At 42.0% G+C, this 27,227-nt stretch overlaps 1 protein-coding gene across 1 annotated transcript in view; it reads right to left on the reverse strand.

The window, feature by feature from the left end:
- The window catches only part of FOCAD (focadhesin), a 251,644-nt gene that overhangs the window by 19,177 nt on the left and 205,240 nt on the right, over window positions 1-27,227 (reverse strand). Inside the window, exons 26-34 of the mRNA XM_080921861.1 lie at window positions 26,261-26,499; window positions 22,324-22,413; window positions 16,491-16,638; window positions 14,582-14,701; window positions 13,128-13,250; window positions 12,615-12,692; window positions 11,974-12,045; window positions 10,500-10,602; window positions 8,598-8,678 (exon numbers count right to left, since the gene is read on the reverse strand). Coding sequence (XP_080777987.1) covers window positions 8,598-8,678; window positions 10,500-10,602; window positions 11,974-12,045; window positions 12,615-12,692; window positions 13,128-13,250; window positions 14,582-14,701; window positions 16,491-16,638; window positions 22,324-22,413; window positions 26,261-26,499 — 1,054 coding nt within the window. The remainder of the gene's footprint in view (window positions 1-8,597; window positions 8,679-10,499; window positions 10,603-11,973; window positions 12,046-12,614; window positions 12,693-13,127; window positions 13,251-14,581; window positions 14,702-16,490; window positions 16,639-22,323; window positions 22,414-26,260; window positions 26,500-27,227) is intronic.

A 27,227-nucleotide genomic window follows, 5' to 3' on the forward strand; every position in this document is an offset into this window, starting at 1 on the left:
ACCCCGAACTGAGGGATGCTCTATAAAATAACCGTCTTCAGTTGTAAAGCATGCCCAGGTAAAGGGCTGCGGAGCTCCTTGGGATCAGGAAGGCTGGAGAGAGATGATAAGCACTGCACACCACACATTTCTGCTTTCCTACAGGCCTCACTGGACTTGAGTGAAGCATGAATTGTTTCCAGGTGAAAGGAATACTGGAGATTTTCCTTACAGTTAAAGAGACGGTTTGTAACTTTCCTGTATTTTATTTTATTTTCATGTAGAAAAAATGTAAACAAGTACAAACATTAAATAAAAAACCCTGAACCAAAGAGACGGTTCAGTGAGTAAAATCACCACACTAACCTGACAACCTTCATTTGATCCCAGGATCCACACATTTGATCGCATGTGCCTGGACTCGTACACACACATACAACAATAAAGGAACTGTGAAAAAATCTCTAAATTTTAATTTTAAAATATAGTGAGTGCATGTAAAAATGTTCATTCTTCCTGACATTGAAATAAAGATTAAAACAAATCATATTCAGTGCATAACACTATACCTAAATTTTTATTTTTATGTATTTTGTTCTTTTTATAAGAGGATATTACAACTAAATAGTTTCTAGTTTCTATTATCCTTGATAGCCTAAAAACCCTTGAAAAACTCTATAATGAAGAGTCAACCATTTTCTCAATACAAAGAACTAAGACTAACAAGCTGAGGCGGCTTGCCTGAATTTATATATGCTGCAAGCAGTGAAACTGGGTAGAAACTGAGTAGTCAGACCCTTGTATTTTAAAGGTCATGGAATACTGATTTCTTTCAGGGTTCATAATTCTTTTGCAGCATTGAAGGGCCACACCAGGGTCTGGAGAGATGGCTTAGTAAGAGAGCTTGTTCTTCCAGAGGACCCAAGTTCTGTTTGTAACATACACTCACACACACACACACACACACACACACACACACTCACTCACTCACTCACGCACACACTCACTCATGCACACACTGAGCAGCTCAGAGCTGCCCATAACTCCAGCTTCATGGCAATTCCACACCCATAATACACAATGATACAGACATGGACATACATACATACATACAGACAGACAGAGAAATAGACACACACCCACAAACAGAAATAAATCTTTAAAAAGGCCATGCCACCCTTCTAGTTATCAAATCTTCACATCCCTTGCCCACTAATAAACTGCTGTGAATTTACCATAAGAAAAATTATAGTAAAAGAGAGAAAGCTAGCTGGATAAAGATAATCACTGAACAGATACTTTAAAAGTGACCCACAGTAGAATGACTAATTTTGATATATCAACTTAATGAAGTATTAATTTCACTAATTCATTGTGTGTATTCAAATGAGCACAGGCATGCAAAAGTCAAGAAGCAGATTTTAAGAATCAGTTTTCTTCTACTATGTGGGTTCTGAACATCAGACTTAGATTGTCACCCTTTGTGTCAAGCTGCCTGACACACTACACCACTTTGCCTGCTGCTTGATGAGATACTCTACAATCATCTATAAGTGATAATTATAGTGACTAATGCGAAATTGAGAAATATTACTTAAAAATACAAAGCATATGATCCAAGTTTCTTTCTGCTGTTGTAAAAGACACGATAACAAAAAGCAATTTGGGGAAGAAAGGTTCATATCAGTTTTTAGGTCCCAGTTTATCGGCTGTGAAATCCAAAGTAGGAACTTAAGGCAGGAACTTGAAGCAGAGACCATGAAGAATGCTACTTACTGGCTTCTTTGTTACTGGCTCACACTCATCGAGCTATCTTAAACAGTCCAAGCCTACCTACCTAGGGATGGTGCTGCCCATATAATTGATGACTTTGCACATCAATTATAATCAAGAAAATATCCCAAAGACATGTGTACAGACAAATCTGATAGAGGCAGTTCTTCAATTTAGGGTCCATTTTTCCTGGTGTGTCAAGCTGGTAAGCAAGTTTAGCCATCATACACAAATGAATATTTTAAAAAGTAAAATTCGTACATTAATAAAAGCAATAAGCTGACAAATATTTTAAATAATACTATTTAAAGAGAATTACAGATTGATTGGGGGGGGGTGGTGAGGACTGAAGCCTCAAGGGCCAGCGGAAAGAATAGAAACAGGCGATCTCAGGAGATAGGAAGTTTGGAGGATCCTCCAGAATGTACCAGAGATCTGTGAGATAAAAGATCCTCAGGACTCAAAGTGTGTGTGTGTGTGGCGGGGGGGGGGGGGCTAGATGAAATGCCCTATAGTGGGGAGAGGAATCTTGTAGAGCCCACCTCCAACAGAAAGACAGAGCATCAAGTAAGGGATGGGGTTGCTATTCCACAGTCAAAACTCTGACCCATAATTGTTTCTGTCTAAAAGAACTGCAGGGATAGAAATGAAGAAGAGCCTGAGAAAAAGAAGATCCAGGGACATGCCCAAGACGGGATCCAGATCAAGGGGAGGCCCCAAGTCCTGACACCATTACTGAGGCTACAGAGTACTCACCAAAAAAAGGACCTATCATAGGAGTGCTCAAAAAAAAAAAAAAAAAAAACCAGAAAACAAACAGACCTATCATGACTCTCTCTGAAAGACCCAACAAGCAGCTGAAAGAGTCACATGCAGATATTTGCACCCAACCAATGGACAGAAGCTGCTGACTCTGTGGTTGAATTAGAGAAAAGCTGGAAGCTGAGTAAGAGGGAGACCCTGTAAAAGGACTAGCAATCTCAATTAACCTGGACCCCTGAGATTCCTTAGACACCAGATCACCAACCAGGCAGCATACACCAGCTGATATGAGGCCCCATCACATACACAGCATAGAAATCTCGGGTCCAGGTTTAGTCAGAGAAGATGCACCTAGCCCTCAAGAGACTGGAGGCCCCAGGGAGTTTAGAGGTCTGGCAGGGTCGGTGGAGTGAGTGGGGTGGGGCCAGTCTCTTGGAGACAGGGATGGTGGGAAGGACAGGAAGGGGGTGGACCATGAGGGGAATAAAATCTTGAGTGTAAAACTAAAAGAATAAATACATAAAAAGAAAAAGAAAAAAAGAATAGTTTAATAATGATTAAATGAAAGCGAATTGGGGATGTAGCTCAGTTGGGAGAGTGTAGATTTATGTTAAGTCCATATATAATGGGACAGTGGAGAGGTAGGTGGGGAAAAGGTAGAATAGGAAAACGGAAGAGGAGGAGATTCCAGGGGAAGCAAGATGGAGCTGGAGAAAGCAGACCTAGATCCAGGTGAACTTAATTTGTGATAGGTAGATATGAATATTTTAAGGGCTTCTGTAGGTCACTTTATCTCATATAGAAGGGCAGTTTGTGTCTTTGTCCATTAGATGTAATCTTATTGTATAGAGGGTTTGTGGATTGAGAATTTAGCTATCGGGCCTCAGAGTCATGTTTGTGCCGGGTGAAGTATAGCTCATGGACCGAGTGACAAAGCCTGTGCATTGGGCTCCAAACTAGAGCAGCATCTGTGGAGTGAGGTCTCGGGGGCCGATAAAGAGATAAGCCATTCCATTTTTAATCTTTACAGCAGCAGGAGAGCACATGTGTACCATGCTCAAGTGCCCTGGGCTGGACCTCCAGCATCCTACAACAGGCATGGTGACCCATGCCTAATATCTCAGGACTTGAGGTCAGGAGTTCAAGGTCATCCTTGACTACATAGTTCAAGGCTCACCCTTAGGTGATGTTGTCGAAATTAATTGATTAATAAATTAAATAAATAATATACCTATAGGACAGTTTTGAGATCTTGACAAATGTCAAGAAAGTGTAGCACTGCTGTGCTTTTCCTATGTCCTCCATGCTTCCTGTCACAGAAGATAAATGACAACTGTGCTCATTTACAGGACAGAGGCTAGCCTATTCTCACTTTATAGCCTCAGCCAACTTGGAAGTCGCCATATATCCCAAGATGGTCTCCAAACCCCACTTGGATCAGCCTCTCAAGTGCTGGGATTACAGGTATGAGCCAGGCTGCTAGGCTGCCATCTTCTTCCTTTTGCCTTGTGCTATACACAAGTGTACATTTGTAGTAACGTTTCAGAGTTTTATAGGTAAAACATTAAATAATTGAAAATATTAAAAAATGGTACACAGTTTTGTAACCAATTCCATAATTTCATAAAACCAAACAGCCAACCTCTTAATATCATTTAGAGAAGATTCAAGAATTGAGGAATTCTGCTAGATGTCATCTAAACAAGTAAATCTCACACTAGTCCAAAAGTGACTGAGAATATGAATTCAGATAATTTGTATATAGACCTAAAGATCACCTTCATAGATCACTGACCAAAGTGCTAGCAGAGTAAATGCTCTTCACTGTACTACGAGATTCATATACCTTGTTCTGGTAACACTGCATGCTATCAACTTCAAAGTCTAATATAAAAGTATGAACGTAAGCAGCTTTGGTCACACTCTCCAATGGCAACAGAAACATCCCTGTCATGTAGAATTGCCTGCATCAGAAAGAATTATTACTTTGTTAGGTGTTTTAGATGTTTTCTTAAGTCTGAAGTGGAATAGGATTGAGAAAACATAAACGATCAGATATCTGAAGGATGAGCAGAAAAGGCAAACTGTACAGTCAAGATTAGAGCTGGATGTGCTGGCCCACGCGTGGGGGCTGGGGTGAGGAGGCTAGATTTAGCTCATACTGAGTTTGTTACTCGTAAAGTCAGTTCAAGACCAGCCTCTGCTACATAGTGGCCTTGTGTTTCAACAAAATAAAACAAAACAAAAACAAACACACCTGGGATGGGAGGAATTTAATTCTGAACCAAGGCTTTAGGACTGCCAGAGTCAAAAACAGTTCCGCAGTAACTGAGAATGATGCCTACCGAAGCTAAGCAGTCATGCACCAGATAGAAGGGTCACATCTGAGAAGACACACAGTATCAACTGGTAGACAGAGACACAGTTACTTTTCTGAGAAGACACACAGTATCAACTGGTAGACAGAGACAAAGTTACTTTTCTGAGAAGACACACAGTATCAACTGGTAGACAAAGACAACAGTTACTTTTCTGAGAAGACACATAGTATCAACTGGTAGACAAAGACACAGTTACTTTCAAAGCCAAGAACTGAATCCCTTAAAAACTAGAGATTCCGCCACTAAGGGATGGCCGCTCTAACATCATGTGTCAATTAAGGTACTAATACAAAGCAGGGTAAAGTCCTAAAAAGCAGTCTGGCATGTTTGCGGATGGCATGGGCTGTGCTGAAAACCTCTGTCGCCCTCATTCTGTGTATGAGTGAATCAAAATACAACCCTTCACTTTTTTTCTTGTGAGTTATTAAAATAGTTATTTAAAAATAGCCCACAGAGGCAATGAAGCTGTGCCAGTCCTGAACTGGTCTATCCTCTGTCTGTACCAAGCATGATTTTTATTCTCAAAAAACATCTCTTCCTCAAAAGAGTTGTCATCCTTCCTATCAGCAGCCCCAATGGGCTCTGGTGAGTGACATCCAGACATTTCAACTCAAAAGCTCCTTCAGAAGTTATTAAAATTCAAATGAGCTGGGCATGTTGAAGAAGAAAGCGTTTCTTTGCATGCTCACCTCTGCCTTGGCCATCCCATTTAGTCCCACGGAGCAGGGGCTGGTTTTGTTTTTGTAAATGGGCTTTGGAGGCTGAGGTCAGCCTCCCACGGCCCCCACTCCTCTGGGGTCATCATTAGTACTGTGTGGGCTGAATAGATTTTCCTCAGCAAACCTGACAGGAAGGCAGCCCTCTCCCACAACCTGAAAATGCCAAAAATCCAACTGGCAAGATGGCAGTTTGAAACACTCCAGCAGGCTGCTGCAGAATGCTGTCCAGCCAGGCTGCTGCAGCCTCTAAGTACCACCCGAGCTTCCAGATGCCAAGCAGAGCCCTCCCTGTCGAGCCAGGACTGCAAGAATCACAGGCAAGCATGCCACCATGAGCCAAGAATCCCCCAAAGATTCAGGGAAAATTTATTTCTCCCAAGAAACGTGGCTCTGGATCTGGGAGGACAAAATGATATTTTGTTTGCTAGGAAATGAAAAAAACAAAAAAAAAAAGACCTTTTTGAAGGCTTTTATTTGACCTCAGTTTTTACTTCACTTCTCATGTTAATCTCTCACATTATTATCATTTTTAAATACTATAAGCTAACAATGAACAGCTTAATAAAACTACAGCAAAAATATATGTGCTAGCATTCTGGCTGTGCAGAGTTAGGTGATCATTTGGTTAAAAATTCAGCTTCTTCACAATGAACATATCTCTATCACATGTATTTTAAGATCATATAATTTACAGCAATACAATCATTAAACTAACTTACACATCGCGTGTGTTTATAGAGAACAATTATAACAATGGCATAACCTTTATATGGAAAAACTTAAAAGCAACAGTGCTAACTCCTGACCCTAGAGTAAGAGTATGCATTCTAAACTCCAGAGACTGAAGGAGTGGAGCTAGAAAACCACGGTCTGGTCTGCAGCCCTGGGGACGGCTGTTTCCAGAGGGACATCAAGCAGCAATACCTTCTCTTCCAACAGAAAGATTTATTTTTCCATAAACTTTATTCAGTAAATCGCTCCTTCCAGATTTCTTGCAGTTTTTCGTTTTACTTTACCTTAAAGCATTTAGACATTTTTAACAATAGTAATGTTCATGTTATCATACAGCCACTGATGTGCCCAGACAGGAAAGAACCACTGAGAGATGAACACATTAATGAAGCTGGCATTTGAGCCAGGACACACAGTTCTAACAGCCTACACTTTTCCCTCACAATTCTGAAACATGTAAGTCATTACAGAGCTCCTGTTTGGGAACTCACGTGGCACTGTTCTGTCCCTGTATAACAAAGCCACTGAACCTCTATCTTTTTTTTTTTCTTTTATTGGATATCTCCTTTCCCTGTTTCCCCTCCCGAATCCCCACATCTCATCCCCCTCTCTCTGTTTCTATGAGATTGCTCCCCCTCCCACTCATCCACTCCCTCCAGCCTCCCTGCCCTGGCATTCCCCTACATTGGGGCATCAAGCCTTCACAGGACCAAGGGCGTCTCTCCTCCCACTGATGACCAACAAGGCCATCCTCTGCTACACATGCTGTTGGAGCCCTGGGTCCCTCCATGTGTGCTCTTTGGTTGACGGTTTAGTCCCTGGGAGCTCTGGGGGATTTGGTTGTTGATATTGTTGTTTGTCTTATGGGGTTGCAAACCGCTTCAGCTCCTTCAGTCCTATCTCTAACTCCTTTATTGGGGACCCCGTTCTCAGTCCGGTGGCTAACTGTGAGCAATTACCTTGTATTTATCAGGCTCTGGCAGAGCCTCTCAGAAGGCAGCTATATCAGGCTCCTGAGATTCTGCCTCACACCAGTCAGAATGGCTAAGATAAAAAACTCAGGTGACAACAGATGCTGGTAAGAATGTGGAGAATGAAGTGAACTCCTCCATTGTTGGTGTTATTACAAGTTGGTACAACCACTCTGGAAATCAGTCTGGTGGTTCTTCAGAAAATTTAAACATAGTACTACTTGAAGAACCAGCTGTAACACTCTTGAGCATATACCCAAAATATGTTTCACACATAACAAGAACACATGCTCCACCATGTTCATAGCAGCCTTATTTATAATAGCCAGAAACTAGAAAGAACACAGATGTCCTTCAGGAGAGGAATGGATACAGAAAATGTGGTACATTTAAACAATGGAGTACTACTCAGCTATTAAAAACAATGACTTCATAAAATTCTTAGGCAAATGGATGAAACTAGAAACTATCATTCTGAGTGAGGTAACCCAATCACAAAAACACACATGGTATGCACTTACTGATAAGTGGATATTAGCCCAAAATCTTGGAATACTCGAGATACAGTCCACTGACCACATGAGGCTCAAGAAAGAAGACAAAAGTGTAGATGCTTCAGCCCTTCTTAGAAGGGGGAACAAAGTACTCACAGGAGGAAATATGGAGACAAAGTATGGAGCAGAGAGTGAAGAAAAGGCCATCCAGAGACTGCCCCACCTGGGGCACGTGCAGTCACCAAACTCAGACAATAGTTTGGATGCCAAGAAATGCTTGCTGACGGAACCTCTCTATCTTATAACATGGAGGCCCACAACCCAGGAGCACAGCATGATAAATGTGTGCCAAGAAAAACCACAAACTAGAAACAGGAGTTAGAGCCCATGACTCCAGCAACAGAGAATGATCAGACAAGGCCAGCGACAAGGGCTACTTCCCAGCCAGGCCTGGGATACAAAAGATACCTGGGTGTGTCTTCTCACACCAGTGACTTACACTGTTAGTGAGATGGACAGAAAGAACAGCGTGTGCTTGATGCACTCCGCACATGACTAAATGGAAGAGTTTTCACAGAGCCACCCAGGATGAGACTACATAGTTTGCTTATTCACGTAGCAATTCCTTAGCTAACTTCCTAGTTATCTAGGAAGAAGGTTTGGCAGAAGACAACACCCCCCCCCCTTTAGAGTTGACTTGTCTGATTTTACAGAGGCATGCTCAAGGCACACAACTCACAGAACACGAAGAACGAATGGTAAAATCCAAGAAATGTGCTCACTTGCCTTTTTTTCCTCCAGTGACGAAGAAGCCAATGGCCGCTCTAATAAAACTGCCTTCAGGCAAATAGCTGTAGTCAGTAGGAACTGTGGAGGCAGAAAATGATCAAATTAACTAGTGAACTTGGTAAGGCTAATGAAGGAGAGGTGATGATTTCATGCTGCTATATCAACCTGGAGACAAGGTAGGGATGTTTATGCCATTAATCTCAGCACAATACTCTGGCTGCAATAAACTCTATTAGATTAGGTGACTGGCTTTGTGGTAATCACCTAGGCTATACAGGAGAATTTAAAATGGTGACAAACCTAGGAGAGAATGAAAAAAAATCACAAAGGATGGTTACTCCAGTAAAGTGGTAAGAAAAAAAAATCCCTCGCACACTGTCTCACCAACAAGCTCCAGGGACCTCCACAGAGCAGGCAAGGAGACTGTTGGGCATCTAAGCTTAGGTGTTGTACTAAAGGCTTCCTCACGGGATGCTGCATAAACCGTATGAACTAAAGACACTCAAGACCCAGTGTTAACTAACAGCACAATCTCTTACCTAAGGTATAGACCTTCATGTGACCAACATGTACAAAGAACCAGATGTGTCTGCTGACCTGAACCAGTGAGTCAGTGACATTTCTGCTAGCTGAGTCCTGAGAGTCCCCTACATCCTTTTCCTTTCAGTCTCCCATAATTGTTTCATGAGGCAGTTTTACTGCAATAAATGGCTCAACTGGAAAATTCCACCAGGAACAAGTAGCTGTGCTTTTCCAGATACACAATTATTTTGTCCAGAAGAACCTGGGAGTACGGTGACTCACCACTAAGTGATCTGAGTACGTGGACCAAGTGCTCTGTTCTGGTACTATGCGCTGCGTTACCAGGATACTGTAAGAGCCCCGCCCTTCAAACCTAACATTAGCAAGTGTTTCTTATATCACTAAGGTCTTTTAAATTCCTTTTCCTATGAAAATAGGACAAGTTCCTGCTATATAAAGTTCATTATGTTGGGAAGGCTGTGGACTAGAATCCTCTGCCCAAAGCTGCAGGGTGACTGCGGTAAGGACACCAAAATTACAGCAGCCACACTCACAGTCAAACTATCAGTAGAAGAGCTGCCAGGACAATGTAAAGCTAAGTTTAGGGAGGGATCACTGTTTTCCTAAACCAGATACAAGATGGCCACTAGGTCAAAGACCCTGGGGCAGATATATTATGGTGGTTCTTTCCCCCAGAAAATCTCCAAGGAAAAACATATATTAAGCACATGGGAATTGTAATGTTTTTATTGCTTTTATCAGAAGATACAGAGATGGCTTTGTTACTTGAGCTAGGATTCTAAGCCCCAAGGAGGTGCACATCTTTGAATGTGCTTAGCTCTTTACCTTTATGAAGCCACTGGGCAGAAAAATCCCAGTCATAAGGAAAGAAGCAGGTTTTTATGAGAAAGGGGTCTCACTATGTAGCTCTGTATGAAGAGATTTTTTTTTTAAAGGAAACATAACACTATTACTTTTAGTAGGAATAAAAGTTGTATCCCAAGCTTCAAGGACCTGATTCTTTGTTTATGGACTTGTTAGTATACAAACACTGAATATAACTCATGAAATATTTCTGAGGGACATATCATTCATTTATAAAATACAGGAATTTGACTGATGCCTATACTATCCTCAAGGAAAGCAGAGAGGAAGTGTGAAAGAACCTGGAGTTCGGAGGTCAATAGATCTACATTCAAGCACCGCTCTCTGCCATGTGACCTGGAGTAAGTCTGGAAACCTCTCTTTACTTCCTTTTGCTCAGAAACAAAATAAAGATCATAGCACCTATCATGTGGACAATCCCCCAATGAAGTACAGAACCCTGAATCAGCCATGCCTTCTTCCGGCTCTGGTGTATTTGCACTTCCATCTTACCAGAAGTTCTGCTTTGGTTTGAAGACAAAGTAGATAGATGAAGATGTCCTAGCAGCCATATTGCATTTGATTGAAGACCAATCACCCCTGAGACACTGATAACCTGTTGTTGAAACAAAGCAATGCAGTAATGGGGCAAGATCCAAGCTCTGTTCAATAAAAGGCCACCGAAGAGTCTCATGGACCAAGCAGGAGTTAGAGGCTGGGTTGAGCATGAGAAGTTCTAGAACAGGGTGCTCATGTGGGGGTCCTACACTACATCCTAGAGCTAAGTGGTAAATATTTGCTGCATGAAACAATTAATCAGTCAATCAACCAGCCAACCAATTATGGCAGAAAGTACTAGCAGCATTTTTGGGTTTCACTGAACAAGACTGGTGTGTGTGTGTGTGTGTGTGTGTGTGTGTGTGTGTGTATAAACTGGTTAAAAGAAAGCGCACAAGTGGTCTGGTCCAGCACTGCATAGACCAAGTGTGGTGGCTTATGTCTGTCATCCCAGCCCATGAGAGGCAGAAGCAAGAGGATCAAGAGTTGAGTGTCACCCTTAACGACATAGCTCGAGGCTAGCCTGGAACACATGAAACCCTGACTCAAGGGAAAAAAACCAGAAAGTTATTTACAAATAAAGTATCTCTTAAAATAGAAATTTTTATCTTCCTTTCTTTAAATAATTTATATCATTGCTTACTATAGTTAGTGAAAATTTTAAAGTAATAGGTTTCTAATTCTTTCAACTTTTAACAATTTATATTTCAGTAAATTTTTTTCTGAGTACATTCTCATTCATATATGTAAAATATTTTTCTCTGCTTTTACAACATGAATTACTAAAACTTCTTTGTGTGCTAAGTATTAGAATTAGCCATGTTTTGTAAGAATGAAAACAAGTTTACTAAGTGGGGGAAAAGTGAGCTATAAAGTACTGGGTATAGTATGAGTAGCAGTTACAAGAACCTAGCTTGGGCATGATGCTTGGGAAGAGATACGACCACACACAGGATGGCTGCAACACTGTACTCTCAAACCTGAACTTTCAAAGTTTATTCACTAACCATGAAATTTTTCAAAGCTAAAAATAATAACAGACAAAAAGCTTTTAAAGAAGATGAATATGATTCTACCTTACAAGTATAACAATGATAATAATTTACACATCTGAACTAATGCCACCTGACCATTGGCCACCTTCCATTTGTCCTTGTCCCCAAAGTTGGATAACCCTTTATGTTTAATGTCATGATAACCCTTTATGTCATGTTTAACTTTTTAAGGTGAGACTTTTTCTTTTTATTCCAGGAGTAGGGCATATTTGTCAATGAACACAGGCCCATTTACTGCTTTGAAACACCCCATGAACTCAGCACAAATGTTAGACTTCCATTTTTGCCAGGAAAGACACACTATCACGAAGAGTAGAAAAAGACAACAAAGGAGATGTGTGCCCCACCCAGGGACTGCACGGTCCTCTTCTTACCTCAGTTAAGGTTCGAATGACTTCATTGAGTCTTGCTTGGAAATGGGTGTGCTGGATGGCTTCTGACTTGAGCTGAAGGAATAAGCAGGAGTGACCCAGGGCATGAGATGATTTATCAGCTATCAGAATATTTCAAGCCCCTAAGAAGTGAGCTCCTCAAAGGAGGGCTCAGGATTTATTTACATTGGTTTCTTATTCGCAGTGGTACATAGCAGTCCCTTGAAGTTTTACTGTGTGAACAAGTAATAAACTTGCATACACTTATGTCCACTGGGATGCTGTTTCAAAATAAAACGTTTGTGAAGATTTACATTGGAACATTATAGGTATGAACTGTATAATTCCTTGCACATGAATTTTGAAATTTCTTATGCTTCAGTCATTCTCTTGGGCAGGAAGTCTATAGAAAGTCCCTACCATAGGAGGTTTAATTCCTATAAACTAAGAACAAGGAGCAAATCTCAACAGAAAGAGTTCTCAGCCAAAAGTACTTTTCACAGAGCAGAGTACTGAAGGGCCCCAAGGAACTGTTACCAGGAACATACCCTCCTCCGCCCCTAGAGAGTATGCTAACACCACACTAATGCTGCTATGAGTCTACACTCGTCTAAATCCCCTCCCTCCAGAGTTCCTGCCTTTACCTGCATGACATCCACATCGGAGCCTACCAGTGCCACCAGGCCATGAAGGGCAGCCAGACAGAGCATGGTGGGGGAACCCTGCAAACCGAGAATCAAAACTGTCAAAAGCAAAACAATGCCCCTTCGGCTGAAATTTATGGAAGTTACTGTTGCACAGCCAAATCAATGGATAAGATTGAAAACAAACAAACAAAAAAAAAAAAAAAAAAAAGGATCAATGACCCCCAAAATAACATTAGACTAAAACAAAGTAAAACATCAAGACTATTATGTCATAGAAATGATAAGAGGTCACCTATTTCTCCAGAAGAAAAAGTTAAGGCACAATCAATTTTTAAGAATAAAACAATCTGCAATGGTTGACATGTTAAACTACTTATAAAGGTATACGTCTCTTTCGCTTGAAATTACCTACAGATGCTAACATAACTTAGCAGTTTCTAAAGAATCCAATGAATCAGTTCTTTCTTCCCTTTTAAAAATTTATGATAGCATACGGGAGGTGACTTTTACCTCTGTCAGGACAACCTTAATCCAGCTGGGGCGAAGTCTGTTGCCCAAGTCTTCAGCTTTCCCATGTCCACACACAGACAGCCCATAAACCAAGTTTCCTAAGGCCAGTGCAAAGCCTGAAGTCTGACACAAATATAAACAGGGGTGAGGGAAAGCAGGCCATAGGTTAGGATTCATACAGAACATACATCATGTACGGTGCAAACCAAGCATTCCTAGGGCTTCTATCCCTGATTTTATGTGGACTTTGGAAACGGAGTCTGACTGTAGGGAGTGCTGCTGCTGTGGGCCTTAGGAGAATAATTCTTACTGTCAATCAATATCTCAATCAATCTAAATTCTCAGGACAGGATACAAGTGAAAAGCCAGTGGCTCACCAACCAAGGTCAAACCACCTCCTACGCAAGAAAATGTGCAGCATGCAAACACTTCTGACTTTGTTATTGCAACGTATATCCCGGACACCTGCTCGTAGATAGGCTCCCAAATAGCAATGATGTCACTAGGGTCAGTGGCTCCTAAAGTAACTCACAAAGGCCAGCACTAGGACACGGAGAAGAGTCCTAGAAGGGGATTCTATGGCATGTTGGAATTAACAACTCTTTTTCATTGTCTCAAGCACAGATAGCAGCAGTTTGTGGGCATCAAGAACATCCACAGTTGCACAACCATCTTCAGAACCATCTTTATCTTTAAAAATGAAAACTCTGCTATTAAACCTTCCTAGAGACTCTAAGGAAAAACTCTTAAGAACCTCACACAAGCACAACGAGGGATCCCTTTCCTGTGATTAGCTCATCTCACTTAGCATAGATCACAGTGTATGTTAAGGGTTCCTTTTTAAAGAGTGATTATTATTTTAGGACAATCATTTTAAGATAATTTTAAAAAATTAAACTTTCCTTTATATCCTCAGTAATGAATAGAGACTCTCTGTCTTGAGTTTGCTAGAGTTTGATTTAATCAGAGCCCTAAAAGCATTTATGACTTTATAAAGTTTCATCCTTACTCTCATATATGTCTTAAAAATTTAAATTCCTTCCCCTCAACACAATTTCTTGCTTTACTTGAATTTCATTTTAGCCATTTTATGAATGGAGAGTAACAATTTGAGAAGAAAAATTAAAACCAATACAAAATTGGACATGGTGGTACACACCTTCTATTACCACTGGGAAGATAGAGGCAAGCAGATCTCGATTGAGGCCAGCCTGGTTTACATAGTGAGTTCTAGCTCAGCCAGAGCTACACCCTGTCTTGACATCTACACCCACATGTTCTTAGCCAATGTCCACAGAAGCCGAGATATAAAACAAGAGAAAGGTATCTGGTGGCCACCAGCTGCTGGTACTGTTCTAGACACAACAGAGTCCACCCCAGTAAGTGAGTCAGTAAGCAGCATCCAACAGCAACAGGAAACGTAAGGAGAAAACCATTGAGGGACACATTACAACCTGCTGGTTGTTCTCTACCAACAGCTGAAGCTTGCTCATAATATCTTCAGCCTCCGCAGCCTCAATGATGCCAGCACTGAAAGCTGATGCACACACACAGCTAAGTGTGTAGGCGAGGACCTGAGAAGAGAGCAGAGCAGAGCAAAACGTTTGCTTACAGGCAAAAAGCAAAGACCATGGCTTAGTTGCTATAGCTCATCTGCCGAAGTTCTCCCCAGAGGAATTGATTTCAGATACAGATACCCCAGACTGGGTAAGAGTTTGCTGTCTGACTTATATTGTGTTTCACAACAGGTTCAAGATGGGGATCATCTTAGATAGGATTTGGAGGCTCAAATGCACATAGCTATGAGACAAAACCAGAATTCAAATTAAGGCCTTTGGCTATTAAAGCAGTGGTTCTCAACCTGTGGGTCACGTCCCTTTGGCAACCCTCTATCTCCAAAAATACTTACCTAACAATTCTTAACAGTGGCAAAATTACACCTATGAAGTAGCAACAAAAATAATTTTATGGTGGGGGGGTCACCATGAGGAACTCTAGTGAAGGTTGCAGCGTTGGGAAGGTTGAGAACCACTGCTCTAAAGCAAAGCTGCCTCATATTGCTACACCATAGCAAGGTACATTGCAACAGCACAGGAAAATAGACCTGTCCCAGCTGGGAAGTGCCATGAACTCCTCAGGAGAGGGCGGTAAAGATGAGCCTTCCAGACTGACCATCTGCAGGGCCAGTAAGTTCCAGAAAGTGAGTTTCTGCCAAGCACAGCTTAAGGTGCTCCTCTTGCTGTGACCAGTATTCACCATCAAGCCCTTCCTTGTAAAGACGCTGTTTCCATTAAGGAGAAAGTTCAACCCACAGACTGGTTGATGTATAAAAATGTAAGCAGTTTACAAGAAGCAGCCAGAGATAAAACATCTGAGGAGGGACAAAACTACTTACTGGTGGACTTATTATTCAAAAGACCATAGCAGACAAAAGCATCTGTTAAAATAAAATAACCTCGCCTTTTCTGATTAGTCAAGTAGTTCTTTCTTTGACATAAAAATAATTCTGCATGTATACATGTAAATATATATACATATATGTATATACATACATACATGCATGCATTTAAATCGTGCACCACACTACTTAAAAAATGGAAATGCAGTGCATACCTAGAACAAAACTTCAACCTTCTGCCACAAAGACATCCCCCAATTCAACAAGTCCCATTGCTGAAAACAGATGAGCTGAGCCGGGGAACAGAGCAGACATCATGTTCCCATCAATAGCTTGTGGGCAGGCTGGGAGAAAATAGAATCTGCTCTAAGGAGAGGGAGAATCTGGCCCGGCCACAAGGTCCTCCCTGCCCCTCCCAATGGCAGCTCAGCTTTACCTGGGCACAGCAAATAGGGCATGACTCATAGCTAAAGCATCCTAGCTCAGCATGGGTCACACGTCAGGGGTCGCACACCAGCGGTACTGATGCATAGTTTTCTGCCACACCAGAGGAAAAAACCTTTTCACTAAATGTGGTATAGGGCATTTCCTCCATGATTTTCATACTAGTGGGCGCTTACTTGTGGCTTCTTAAGCTTGTTTCTGACTTGTTTTTTAAAGTTACATTTCACTTGAGGACAATTCTGGAAAACTTTGATTTAACCTCCAGAAGGTGTGTGTGTGTGTGTGTGTGTGTGTGTGTGTACATTCTCTAATGGTTCTCTAATGGTGACGTGTAAGTCTGAGCATGATTTGGAAGCCTCGTGTGGTATGTTATAGGTGGCCTGACATACAGCTTTTCTTCTGATTGCAGCTCCAAGTAGGGGTTCCAGTTGGAGGGCTTCTATATTAGGGGACAAAGAAATCGGCAAGGACATAGCAGCAAAAGTCAGTGGAGCACGGCGAGACAGACCCCCACTGCCTACCTCCTGAAATGTCCTGCTCTGGCTCCTGCTCTCATCTAGGTAGGTAGACAGCTTCCGCAGAGATGCTGCCACGTGAACTCGTGACTCCGTGTGGCTGCTGTGGCTCATGAGGGACAGGGCAAGTCCAACTCCCAGTATACAGCCGGTGCTTGGATGCCAAAAGAGACAGAGACAGTGTCAGGATCACACTCAACACGACTGCTCCACACTCACACAGGAGCTCACGTGCTCTGAAGCTGAATTCACACAGAGGCGCCACTTCTGCCCCGTGACTCCTGACTTAGGTTCTCAGAAGGAAGAGTCTCTACTGAAACCTCTGCAGGGTTGGGACTGTAGGTCATTAGCAATGACTGAAGCTCTAGTTCCAATCCTCAGTAGAGGGTTGACAGACTGACACACACATAGGCAATGAGTGGGGTGGAGGGGGGAAAGGAGTGGGTAGAGACAGAGAGAATGAGTAGCTCCCTACAGACATACCCCAGCGCCACCATCCCCAACTACCAAGCATCAGAAAGCCATGGCCCATTCTGGTGCCCTGTGCCCACCAGACAGGAACAAACACACAAAGCTTGACTTAAACTCTGGTGAGAAACGGCTCTATTTCTGCCCTCACAGAAATGCCTGGATCCTCCCCTCTGGCCCAGGCTTAAGGAGAGATGGGTCAAGCTCCAGGGTGGGAGCTGAGGCGCTCTGGTTACGGTAGGAGCAGTGCAGAGCGCAGCGGTGCTGAGGACTCCCTGTTTCCCGGTCAACTCCGACCAGTGGAATCTTTCTGAAAGAAACCATGCATTCATCTGTGCACAATGACATTAATCCTTCTTTCTCCTCCACTCTCTCAGAGTACCACTGGGTCAGAAGAGAAAATGGACAAATGACAGGCTTGTCAAAAGTTAGCCCTTGTGACAATTCAATTGGAAATCCGGGGCTTTGTGTCTCAGTCCCCTGAAAGGACACATACCATTTAAAGAAAAGAATTGTGCTCAAGAAAAATTCAGGTTAGTATTCTAACCTAGTGCACCTGTGGCCATCTTTTCCTTTTTAAAGTTTTTCTCCTTACAGTTGCCTTTTAACTGGAGGTAATGCCCAGCATTTCAGAAAACATGCTATTGGTGGTGGTTCGGCACAAGCCCCTCTTCCCCCACCATGATATACACAGCTAAAACAGGCATTCCAGGGCTTTTCTCCAACATCCATACGGAAAGTAATTTTTCTCTTAAATAGCATCTATGCCTTTAGCTGGCATCAAGAACCTTCCTATGAACACCTGAGTAACATGTGCCCAAACAACGCTGTGTAAACAGTTTCCATACCTGATAGTATGACTCAGAAGGATACGTGGAATTCAAGATGTGCTCAAGATTACACAGAAAGCTTTCAAGTGAAGACAACCAGAAATTAGACAGTGGTATAATGAGACACAGTCTGACTCATATTTTGATGAATTTGACTACTGTTTGACTGTGTAAATGATACGTATCCTTCAGATTTAAATGGTTCATCATTGGGGCCCCATCCCAAGCCCAGGAAAGGACATCTTTAAAACTCTCACACGGTCCCTTGTACAAGCTCTGTCTAAAAGTTTTAATTATAAACTATGAAGAGAAACTCGTTGGGGAATTACTTCTTCTCTGACCTCACAGTTCTGCGACAGGAGATATCTTATATTTTCCTTCACTACAGTTATCTCCAGCCTCTGGTGTTCAGCTTGATGCATGGAGGCACTAATCCAGTATTTACTGCGTGCTGAAGAATTGGCTAAGTGGGTTTTATAAGTGTTGGGTAGACAGAGTATCTACAGAGAAAATACACATATATGTGTACACTCACACACATGTACATTTCTGACGTCCATGTTTAGTTGACAAAAGTAAATGCACTATATAAGATTCTATCAGGAAAACACAATTTATTTTTCTCCCCAAACTAAATGAAGACAAATGTTGTATTTGTATGAATAGATTATTTCTCTCAACACTCAAATAAAAATTGAGGTCTATTGTTCTCTTTTTCTTTTTAGATTTTTAAAATTTATTTCATGTATGTGGGTATACTGTTGCTATCTTCAGACACATGAGAAGAGAGCATCAGATCCCATTACAGATGGTGTGAGCCACTGTGTGGTTGCTGGGAACTGAACTCGGGACCTCTAGAAGAGCAGTCAGTGCTCTTAACCACTGAGCCATCTCTCCAGCCTGGTTTACTGTTCTTAATGAACAAGTAAGTTTATAGACTTTGCTTTTCAAGGTATCCTAAACTAAAGTTCTGCAGCACTTCAAAAGCGATGTGGGACTTGTTATACTAAAGTTCTAAGGCACAGTTACAACTCTGTTCAGCTCTGTTCAGGGCTGCCATGTTAGCTGACTGTTATATCATATGAATATACAACCTAACTCTGATATGCATGGGTTGATAGAAATATGTTGGATGATATCTGCAATAAGTCAGATACCCTTAGTGCATAGCTCAAATGTTAGCCTTTCTCCTCTTCCTCCTCTTCCTCTTTCTCTTCCTTCTCCTTTCAAATCCTAGAGTCAGATCCTGCCAGGCCAGTCCCTGTAGTTATATATATATATCTTTCTTTTTAAAGATTTATTTGTTTATTTATTTATGTAAGTACACTGTAGCTATCTTCAGACACACCAGAAGAGGGCATTGGATCTCATTACAGATGGTTGTGAATCACCATGCGGTTGCTGGGAATTGAACTCAGGACCTCTGGAAGAGCGGCCAGTGCTCTAACCACTGAGCAACCTCTCCAGCCCCCACCTTTCTCTTCTTATTTAAATAATCCACTGACCTTTTAAAGGTTTCTTTGTTGTTTTCATCCCCCCAACTTTTAGTCTGCACCTAGAAGACACCCCTAAAGATTTATTTATTTTCATTTCAAATCATTCATGTTTTAATGTCCTAAGTCTTAAAAAAAACAATCCAAAATGATTCGTTCATCATTTCCACCCATTTAACCCACTCTGGAATTTTCTGGATACCATTCATGTAAGAGCAGGCGTGGTCACGTGTGCTCGTGACTTTGGCATGAAGAGAAGGAGAGTCAGGCCCTAGGAGTTTCTGATAAGCTATCCCAGCCGAGACAGTGGGCATCAAGGACAGTGAGGGACTCTGTCCTAAACATCCAACGGAGAACAAACATGAAGAGCCTCTCATACCATTGTGTGCATGGACTAGGTGCATAAATGTGCACACAGAAAGGAAGGAATGAAGTAAGGGAGGGAGGAGGGAGGAAGGAGAGAGGGAGGAGGGGGAGAGGGGAGGGAGGGGGGAGGGAGCAAACAAGTAAAAATGCCTACTGTCATGTCATTACTTATTTGAATGTCTTCTCACAGTGTATTAAAATATCATCAGTAAAACAACACAAAAGAATACCCAAATCTTATGTTTCTGTTGCCATATCAGTTGAGATATTATGATAATACTTTTCTAAGATAATCACAGACGAGTCTTGAATTCCCTGGCTTATTGCTAGCAACCCCACAGATTAAGTACAAGCCATATGATAATTAGTTCTAATAACAGTTAACATTTGTTTAGCACTTTGCCCTTTACAAAGCACAATTTAAATGTTATTGTATTTGTAACAGCTCAATAGTAATTAACGGGAGCTCAGGTCATTGATGGATCCACAGGACCAGCCTTAGGGCTGTCAGAACTGCAATGGCAAACAGTTGACCACTAGGTGGCAGCAAAGCATTAGCAACAGCGGCAGACAGCACAGGTATTCATTCCTCTTGGCAATAAACCAGGGAGAATTCTATCATTGGAGGTGGAACATTCATGGATCTGTTTGTCCACCTCACAACAGTGCTTTTACTCTCTCACTGGCAAGTGGAAGTTTGCCTTTTATGCTACACACTGGGTATTCTGGCCTGGGCCAAGTCAGAAAGGGAGAAATAACTTCTTTATTTGTTTTTCTTTTTTATTAGTGGGGAACAGTTGACCATCTATAATGATGACAGCAATAACAATGCCGTGACATTGCCAAATATAAAATGCTTTCTTCCCACTGAACTATGTCCTCTGCATTGTACGACAGACCAAAAAAAAAAAAAAAAAAGGTTTTGAATTCGGACGTCCTAGGCCCATTTCTTAACTCTGCCACTTAAGAAGCAAAGGTGCCATCTGAGAGACTAGCTTTCTTCATACACACGCTGATGAAGGGTGCAGCCTGGAGCCCTCTATCCATCGTGATTAGGACCAAAGAACCCAAGGTGCACATGTGAAGAAGCAGTTGCTGGACAAGTGCTTGAGGAGCCCAAGACTGAGAAAGAACATCACCCAGGGCTGACAGCTCAGGGCACTGATGAATGGAACGAGGAAATACTGCACTCTGCTAATCATAGGAGTGTTGAAATTTGGATGGGAGGGAAGAAACCTGCTTGGAAGCTTGGACTTTAATGAACAAACACCTCTCTACCCAGAGAGAAGGTGTATCACATGACCCTGAGTTACATCCCTCTGTGGGAGTGGTCCCCGGTCCAGGCCCAGGTTTGAATAAGGCTCTTACTACAAAGGTGAGAATCAAGAGAGAAAAAGAAGGAGGAAGTAAGAATCTTATCAATCATGCAAATGAAATTGAAGGTTAGAGCACTTAGGCACGTGGTGCCTTTAAGACATAAATACCTATAGTACAGAGATGGGTGGAACAGTAGCTGAGCTGTTCTCTGCAGTGTTTGAACAGTAAGCTTTTCCATATCTTTCTAACATCCTGAGCTATGGCTGTGGGGAGTCTCTTGGGCAGGAAGAAAGGAAAGGACTGATGTGAGAGTCTTACCTGTTGGCTATTAAGACACTAGGAATGCAAATATTAGACTCAAAATCTCAGTCATCTGAACAGTATTTGAACAGTAACTTCGTGCCCATGTTCCTCTCACTTTCTATAATCAGAAGGCTTCAGCCTCAAACTCCCTTCCCGTATTCAGACTGTACTCTGCAGATGTCACAGGATCCATGAGGAACTATCAGGTTTCTACTCAGTCTTATCCTGATTTATGACAAAAAAGCCCCCATAAGCATCCCTTCGTATGGCTACGTCACTACCTTATCTGTTTCCTTGTTAGTCTGAGCCCAACAAACTACATGCTACAGATGTCAGAAAAGGGTAAACTGTTACTTCTAATCTATTGTGCTCTCTAGAAACAATGGACCCCAGAGTATGCAAACCTGAGATTCCAAAACATAGAAGTCAAAAGGTCCAAGCTGTTGTTGAAATAATCCCACAAAACCTAACCAAACCATATTATTCAGCCATACAACTCTGAGATTAGAGATTAGATATGATAGCATGTTTAACAGTTTTTATATTATTCTTTTATGATTATTTTCCTTTTGTTCTTAAGGGTTTCATTTAAAAACAAAAACTTTACAGCAGCATGAGGACCAAATCAATCGGGGTTGGTGGAAGGCCTGTGACTGTTGAAAAGATCTTGAGCCTCTGACATGATGCCCTAGATGGTGGCTTTACAAGAAAATTCACATCGTCAGAGGCTCTCTTTACCCGCTCCGATTCAAATCGTTTTAGCTAATATTGAAGCAAGGTTGAGTGAGGCATCCTGGTCAGCAGACCCAAAGCAAAACAAAAGTCTTGGTAACAGGAGAATTAAGCTATGAGACAGCAGACACTGCTCTGTGCATAAGTGAACTGTCCACGGATAACAGGGTTTCGGAACAAAGCGGCCTCAGTGTGAGATTCTTTACCATCACTACCGAGTACGCTCTGCCACAGAGCTGAAGATGGGATCCTGCAAACACACCGCAGCCTGCAAGGCTGCCAGGAGCAGAGACTCGAATCACTGGCTGTGAGCACAACCGACATACGTACTTGTGTTCAAGACTGGGGTCAAAGCAGCAGTTTTCCAGGGCATCCAAGGACTTCATCAGAAGAAGGTTCATCTGTTGGCCAGACATGTCACTAGATAAGGAGACAAGAACAATGGATTACTAATAATTACTCAACAGTTCCAAGTTCACAGCATATCTGGGAGTGTGAGGTTCAGTGGTAAAGCGCTTTCTCGGTATGCATAAGACGTTGGATTTGATCCTCAGTACTACACGACAAATAAAATGCATTCTGGTCCAGAGAGACAGCTTAACAGGTAAGGGTACTTATCTAACACATTTGCTGAACCGGATGATCTGTGTTTGATCCCAAGAACCAACATAATGGATGGAGACAAATGATTCCTAAAAAAATCATCCTCCAATCTTCACATGTGTACCATGCCACATGCATGTAAACACATATGCAGGTGAATACATGTTAATAAAACAGTCGAATTTCTTCAAATAAAGTCTTTTTCTGTTGCTGTCTACTGGAAATTTTGGCACTCCATTACATGTAAAAAATGTAGTGACAATGTTGGTGACTCATATGTGCTCGTTTTATAGGCAGGGTAACTGAAAATTATCCAGTACTCAGGTTCTGAAGGATGTAAGCAATTACAAACAATAAGCCCTAAACCTCCCTTTGATTTCTCCCTGTGTGTTTAAATTTGAAATCACTGAAGAACACAGTTTCAAATATTTCTAAGAACGTAAAAGTGATGCTTTTGAAGCAAATTGCACAAAACTATTGATAACAGTTGCTATTCATTCCGAGTTTCTTCTCCCTTGGGAGGGATGCAGCCTACGACTCCACGTCTCAGATGTGTGGTTTGCCGGTTGACCTTAGTCCTTTATTCCCACAGTTTTTAAGAGGGAAACTTCCCTGGCCCCACTTTTTTTATGCTTCTATATAACAATTGTTTTTTATAATTGTCTTACTGAGAATTAAAGGCTGGATAGTAATAGAAAACTTAGACGGGACTTCTCTGGCTCTTTCCTCCGGCACAGCTGTGGGCTTCCTCACTCCTGCTGTATTACCCAGGGTGCCCGAGGCTCAGCCCCTCCTTTTCACCCTCAGATCATACTGGAGGAAATGCAGTCCAAGGACACCAAGCAGCCGGAGAACACTTTACAGCTCCAAACTAAGACTGCAGCAGTGCTTGTAAACATGGACCATACTGTGGTATGCCTTGGTGGACAGACAGACAGACAGACAGAAATACACACACACACACACACACACACACACACACACACACACATACACACACACATACACAGTATAGGAGGGACATTACATAAATAAGTTCCTTTAGAGTTATTCTTAGGAATAAAGTATCATTAAATATTCTCATTGAAATCATATTTATATCTTCTACAGGTTATGACAGAGGTAAGAAGCTTAGTGTAACGAACCTTCCTGAATACTCATAGATAGGAATTCAAATTCAGGAAAGCCATGTACCAGATTAACCATGATGAGTCTCTTCTAGGAGGGAGAATGTATTTTGAGAACAACACAGTTCTGACGTCTGTTCTCCTAAGGGATGTTTTACACACCCGTTTCAAGCCAATCGCTTGCTTGAACTTAGCTTTATTTTACTTGTAAGCATTTTGCCTACATGTCTGTTTGTGCCCAAGGAAGCCAGAATCCTCTGGGACTGAACTTACAGATGCTTATGAGCTGCACTGTGGTTGCTGGGATTCAAACTCCAGCCCTCTGGAAGAGCAGCCAGTGTTCTTAACCACTGAGTTATCTCTCCAGCCCCTATGTTTGATTATGGTTTTAAGATCCATTTTATTTTTGATTTTCTGTCTGTACTTGGTGCATGTGTAGGAGTGTGTGCACTTGAGTGTGGCTCCCCTTAGAAGCTAAAAAGCATATTAGAACCCCTGGAGCTACAGTTACAATGCTAAACTCAGGTTGTTTGGAAAAGCATCAAGCACTCATAACCACTGGGGATCTAAAATAAAAAAAACACCAAAAAGACAAGTCTGAAAAATTAGAACATCTGGTAATATTGTAATTACCAAGTAAAACATCTACTGGTAGAAAGAGCAAATATTTCTGATTTCTCTGCTCTAAAAGAAATGGGCAAGTAGGAGCCAGGGATTATTATATGTTGGTGACTAAGGTATCAAGACACGGGAATAATGTTATTCGTCAAAGTTAACATCTACAGGTAGTCAGAGCAGGCACTGTGGCACACACCTTTAATCCCAGCACTGAGGAGGCAGATCTCCAACTTTGAGGCCAGCCTGGTCATCACAGCCAGGCCCACATAGAGAGACACCGTCTTAAAAAACAATCCAACAAATCTACCAGTATTCTGAGTGCCTCAGCCATGGGTAAGCTTCCTGTGTCCTTGTCCAGGGTTCCCTGAAGGTACAAATTTAAGTAAGAGAGGCAGGGTGGAAGGCCACCTGGCAGTGAGGGGTAAGTGTGCACGCGCGGGTTTTCCAGGCAGCATGAGTAAATTAAACCCAATGCAAACCTAACAGTCATAAAGCCAGTGCAGCACCTTATCCCAAGTTAATGAAGAAGTGAGCCCAGCCAGGATGGGAGGAAGCAAGTCAGTCTCCTACAACTGAACTGCCCAGGGCTGGGTTTTAAATGCAAAATCACACTGCTGGAAAGTGAGCCTGGGAGGAGCCTGAACACAGATGGCAGGAGAGCACCATTTGTTGCACAGCAGCAAAGGGGAAAATCACTTTGAAGCCTTCAGGTTTTACAAAAGGAGGGATGCACCTATCGATTCCCATGCAAGGGCCATATTCTCTGCTCACATCTAGAGCTGGGCCTCTATGAATATTCTGGCTATGTCTCGTTTTCATTCGCAGATACTATGCCAGCCACTCCACTTGTCTGACAGATGTTCCCAGAAGCTAAAGATGTCCTCTTGAAATATACCGTTCCCAAGAGCAATAGTAATCTCCCCCAAAACACAACAGTGTTTGTTCAAGGTAAGCAAATTACAAACACAAACTTAAATTGGGCACTTTAGATGCTGTGCAATACCTTCCATTTTACCCACAGCAGTGTTTGCTTTGGGGCCATTACATGGTGCCGACCAGGAAGTATAAGGACAGCTGACATCATAGCTAGATGTTTTTCCCTGTACCCTATTTCCAGTGTAGGAGCAAGTCACTGCCATTGATATTCACAGTAAAAAACTATTCATGTCAGGCTGCGCTAAAATCAACCTGGATGCATAAAATTACAGGGTTTAATATAAAACACAGGAAAAAGACCAATTATAGCAAAACTAAGATAGATTAATTGATGTGTAAGAAAACTTGCCTATTTAGTGGAATTTCCCACCTGGGTCTTTCATATTCCATTTGCGGCATTCACCAGTAATGCTAGAAGCCGAAAAATGAACAATCAAACGAAATAAAGCACCCAGCACAATATGCACAGATTACGACTCTTTAACGATTATTAAGATGTAGCCAGGGCACAGAACAAGAGCAGCATTTTAAAGCTGAGTACATGCTGCTCTTGGGTGACTCGGTGACTCCCAGTTCCCCTCTGCTACAGGGGACTCCCAGTTGTCAATAAAGGAGCAAAAATGAAGGGGAGGAGAGAAGTTTCTCTTTACTCTAAGGCTGGTGTTTGTGCCAATTAATTATACATTAGTACTTTCATCTCAGCCTGAGATGGTTTTCAAGTAACCAGCCACTTGAATAATAACCCTTAAAGAACACTAATGATCATATAATATTTTAGGCAGCTAAATTCATCCATATGTGAAAATCAATTCAACCATCTCAAAAAGTTTAGCAAGCACATACCGCTAGGATGCAATGTTTAGGTACCTGCATGTGTGTGTGTGTATGTATGTATGTATGTATGTAGGTAGGTAGGTAGGTAGGTATGTATGTATATCACCTAAATCACAAAAAGGAAACAGCAATACTTCAATCAACTGTACCTGAGTTTTTCTTCACACAAGCGAGAGAGAAACATCCCCAGTGCAAGGCCCATGTGGATTTGCACGGCTTGAGATTCATCAGCACTTGGTTTCCCAGGTAACCTGGCAGTCAGCATGTTCAGGATTTCCTCAACCTTCTCTTTGCAAGAGATAATGAAAACTGGCACGAGGAGAGACAAAGCCGTGGCGGCGGCAGAGCGCGCAATAGCACTTGCCATGCTCTCACCGGAATAGGACTTCTAGGGCACACCAGAGAAAGAAATCGGGTTAGCCTCTTGCTTAAACACAAAGGGTGCATGCCTATCACGAGTGCTGCCCCTGCACAAGAAGGAGACTCTGTGTTTGAGTCTGTGTTTGCTAGACACCCAGCTTCAGTCAATGCGCTCATCTACTACTGAGCAACCAGCAAAGTCCTCTGAAATTTCAAAGATGGAATTCCAAGTGCCCACGTTTAAAGGCTGTGCATTCTCTCACTATATAAATTCAGCCTCAACGTTTTTGAAAACCTGCATACACAGAACAGGAAAGCTGTCTGAACATAAACATACCGCATTACAACTGTCCAGAAAGCTAGGGCTTGTGCAGAAAAGAGAAAGGACAGGAGTTACGTTTACTACAGAGGAACAGGTGGATGATGGGATCTATTGGCACATCTCCCAAGTTGTTTTTGTGGGAACACAACCCAATAGATGGATTATATTCTACAGGGGGTTAATTCCTCTTAATTAAGAGGGAAGTTGAAATTCTAAAAGCTTCTGGTTACAAAGCAATAACCAGCTAGCTATTCAAAAGGAAAACTGGGGGCTAGACATGTGCCTTCTGATACGCAATCATGGGAAGAGACACGCATAACAGAGCAATAAAATATCAGGGCAGCGGAACATGAACAGCATCTGCAAGAGTCCTATGTGAGAGACTCGAATACACGTGCTATACATTTTGTAGATGTGTCTCAAGAAGAGAAGAA

The sequence above is a fragment of the Micromys minutus genome (genome assembly GCF_963924665.1).
Source record: "Micromys minutus genome assembly, chromosome: 9".
In the NCBI taxonomy this organism is placed as follows: Eukaryota; Metazoa; Chordata; class Mammalia; order Rodentia; family Muridae; genus Micromys; species Micromys minutus.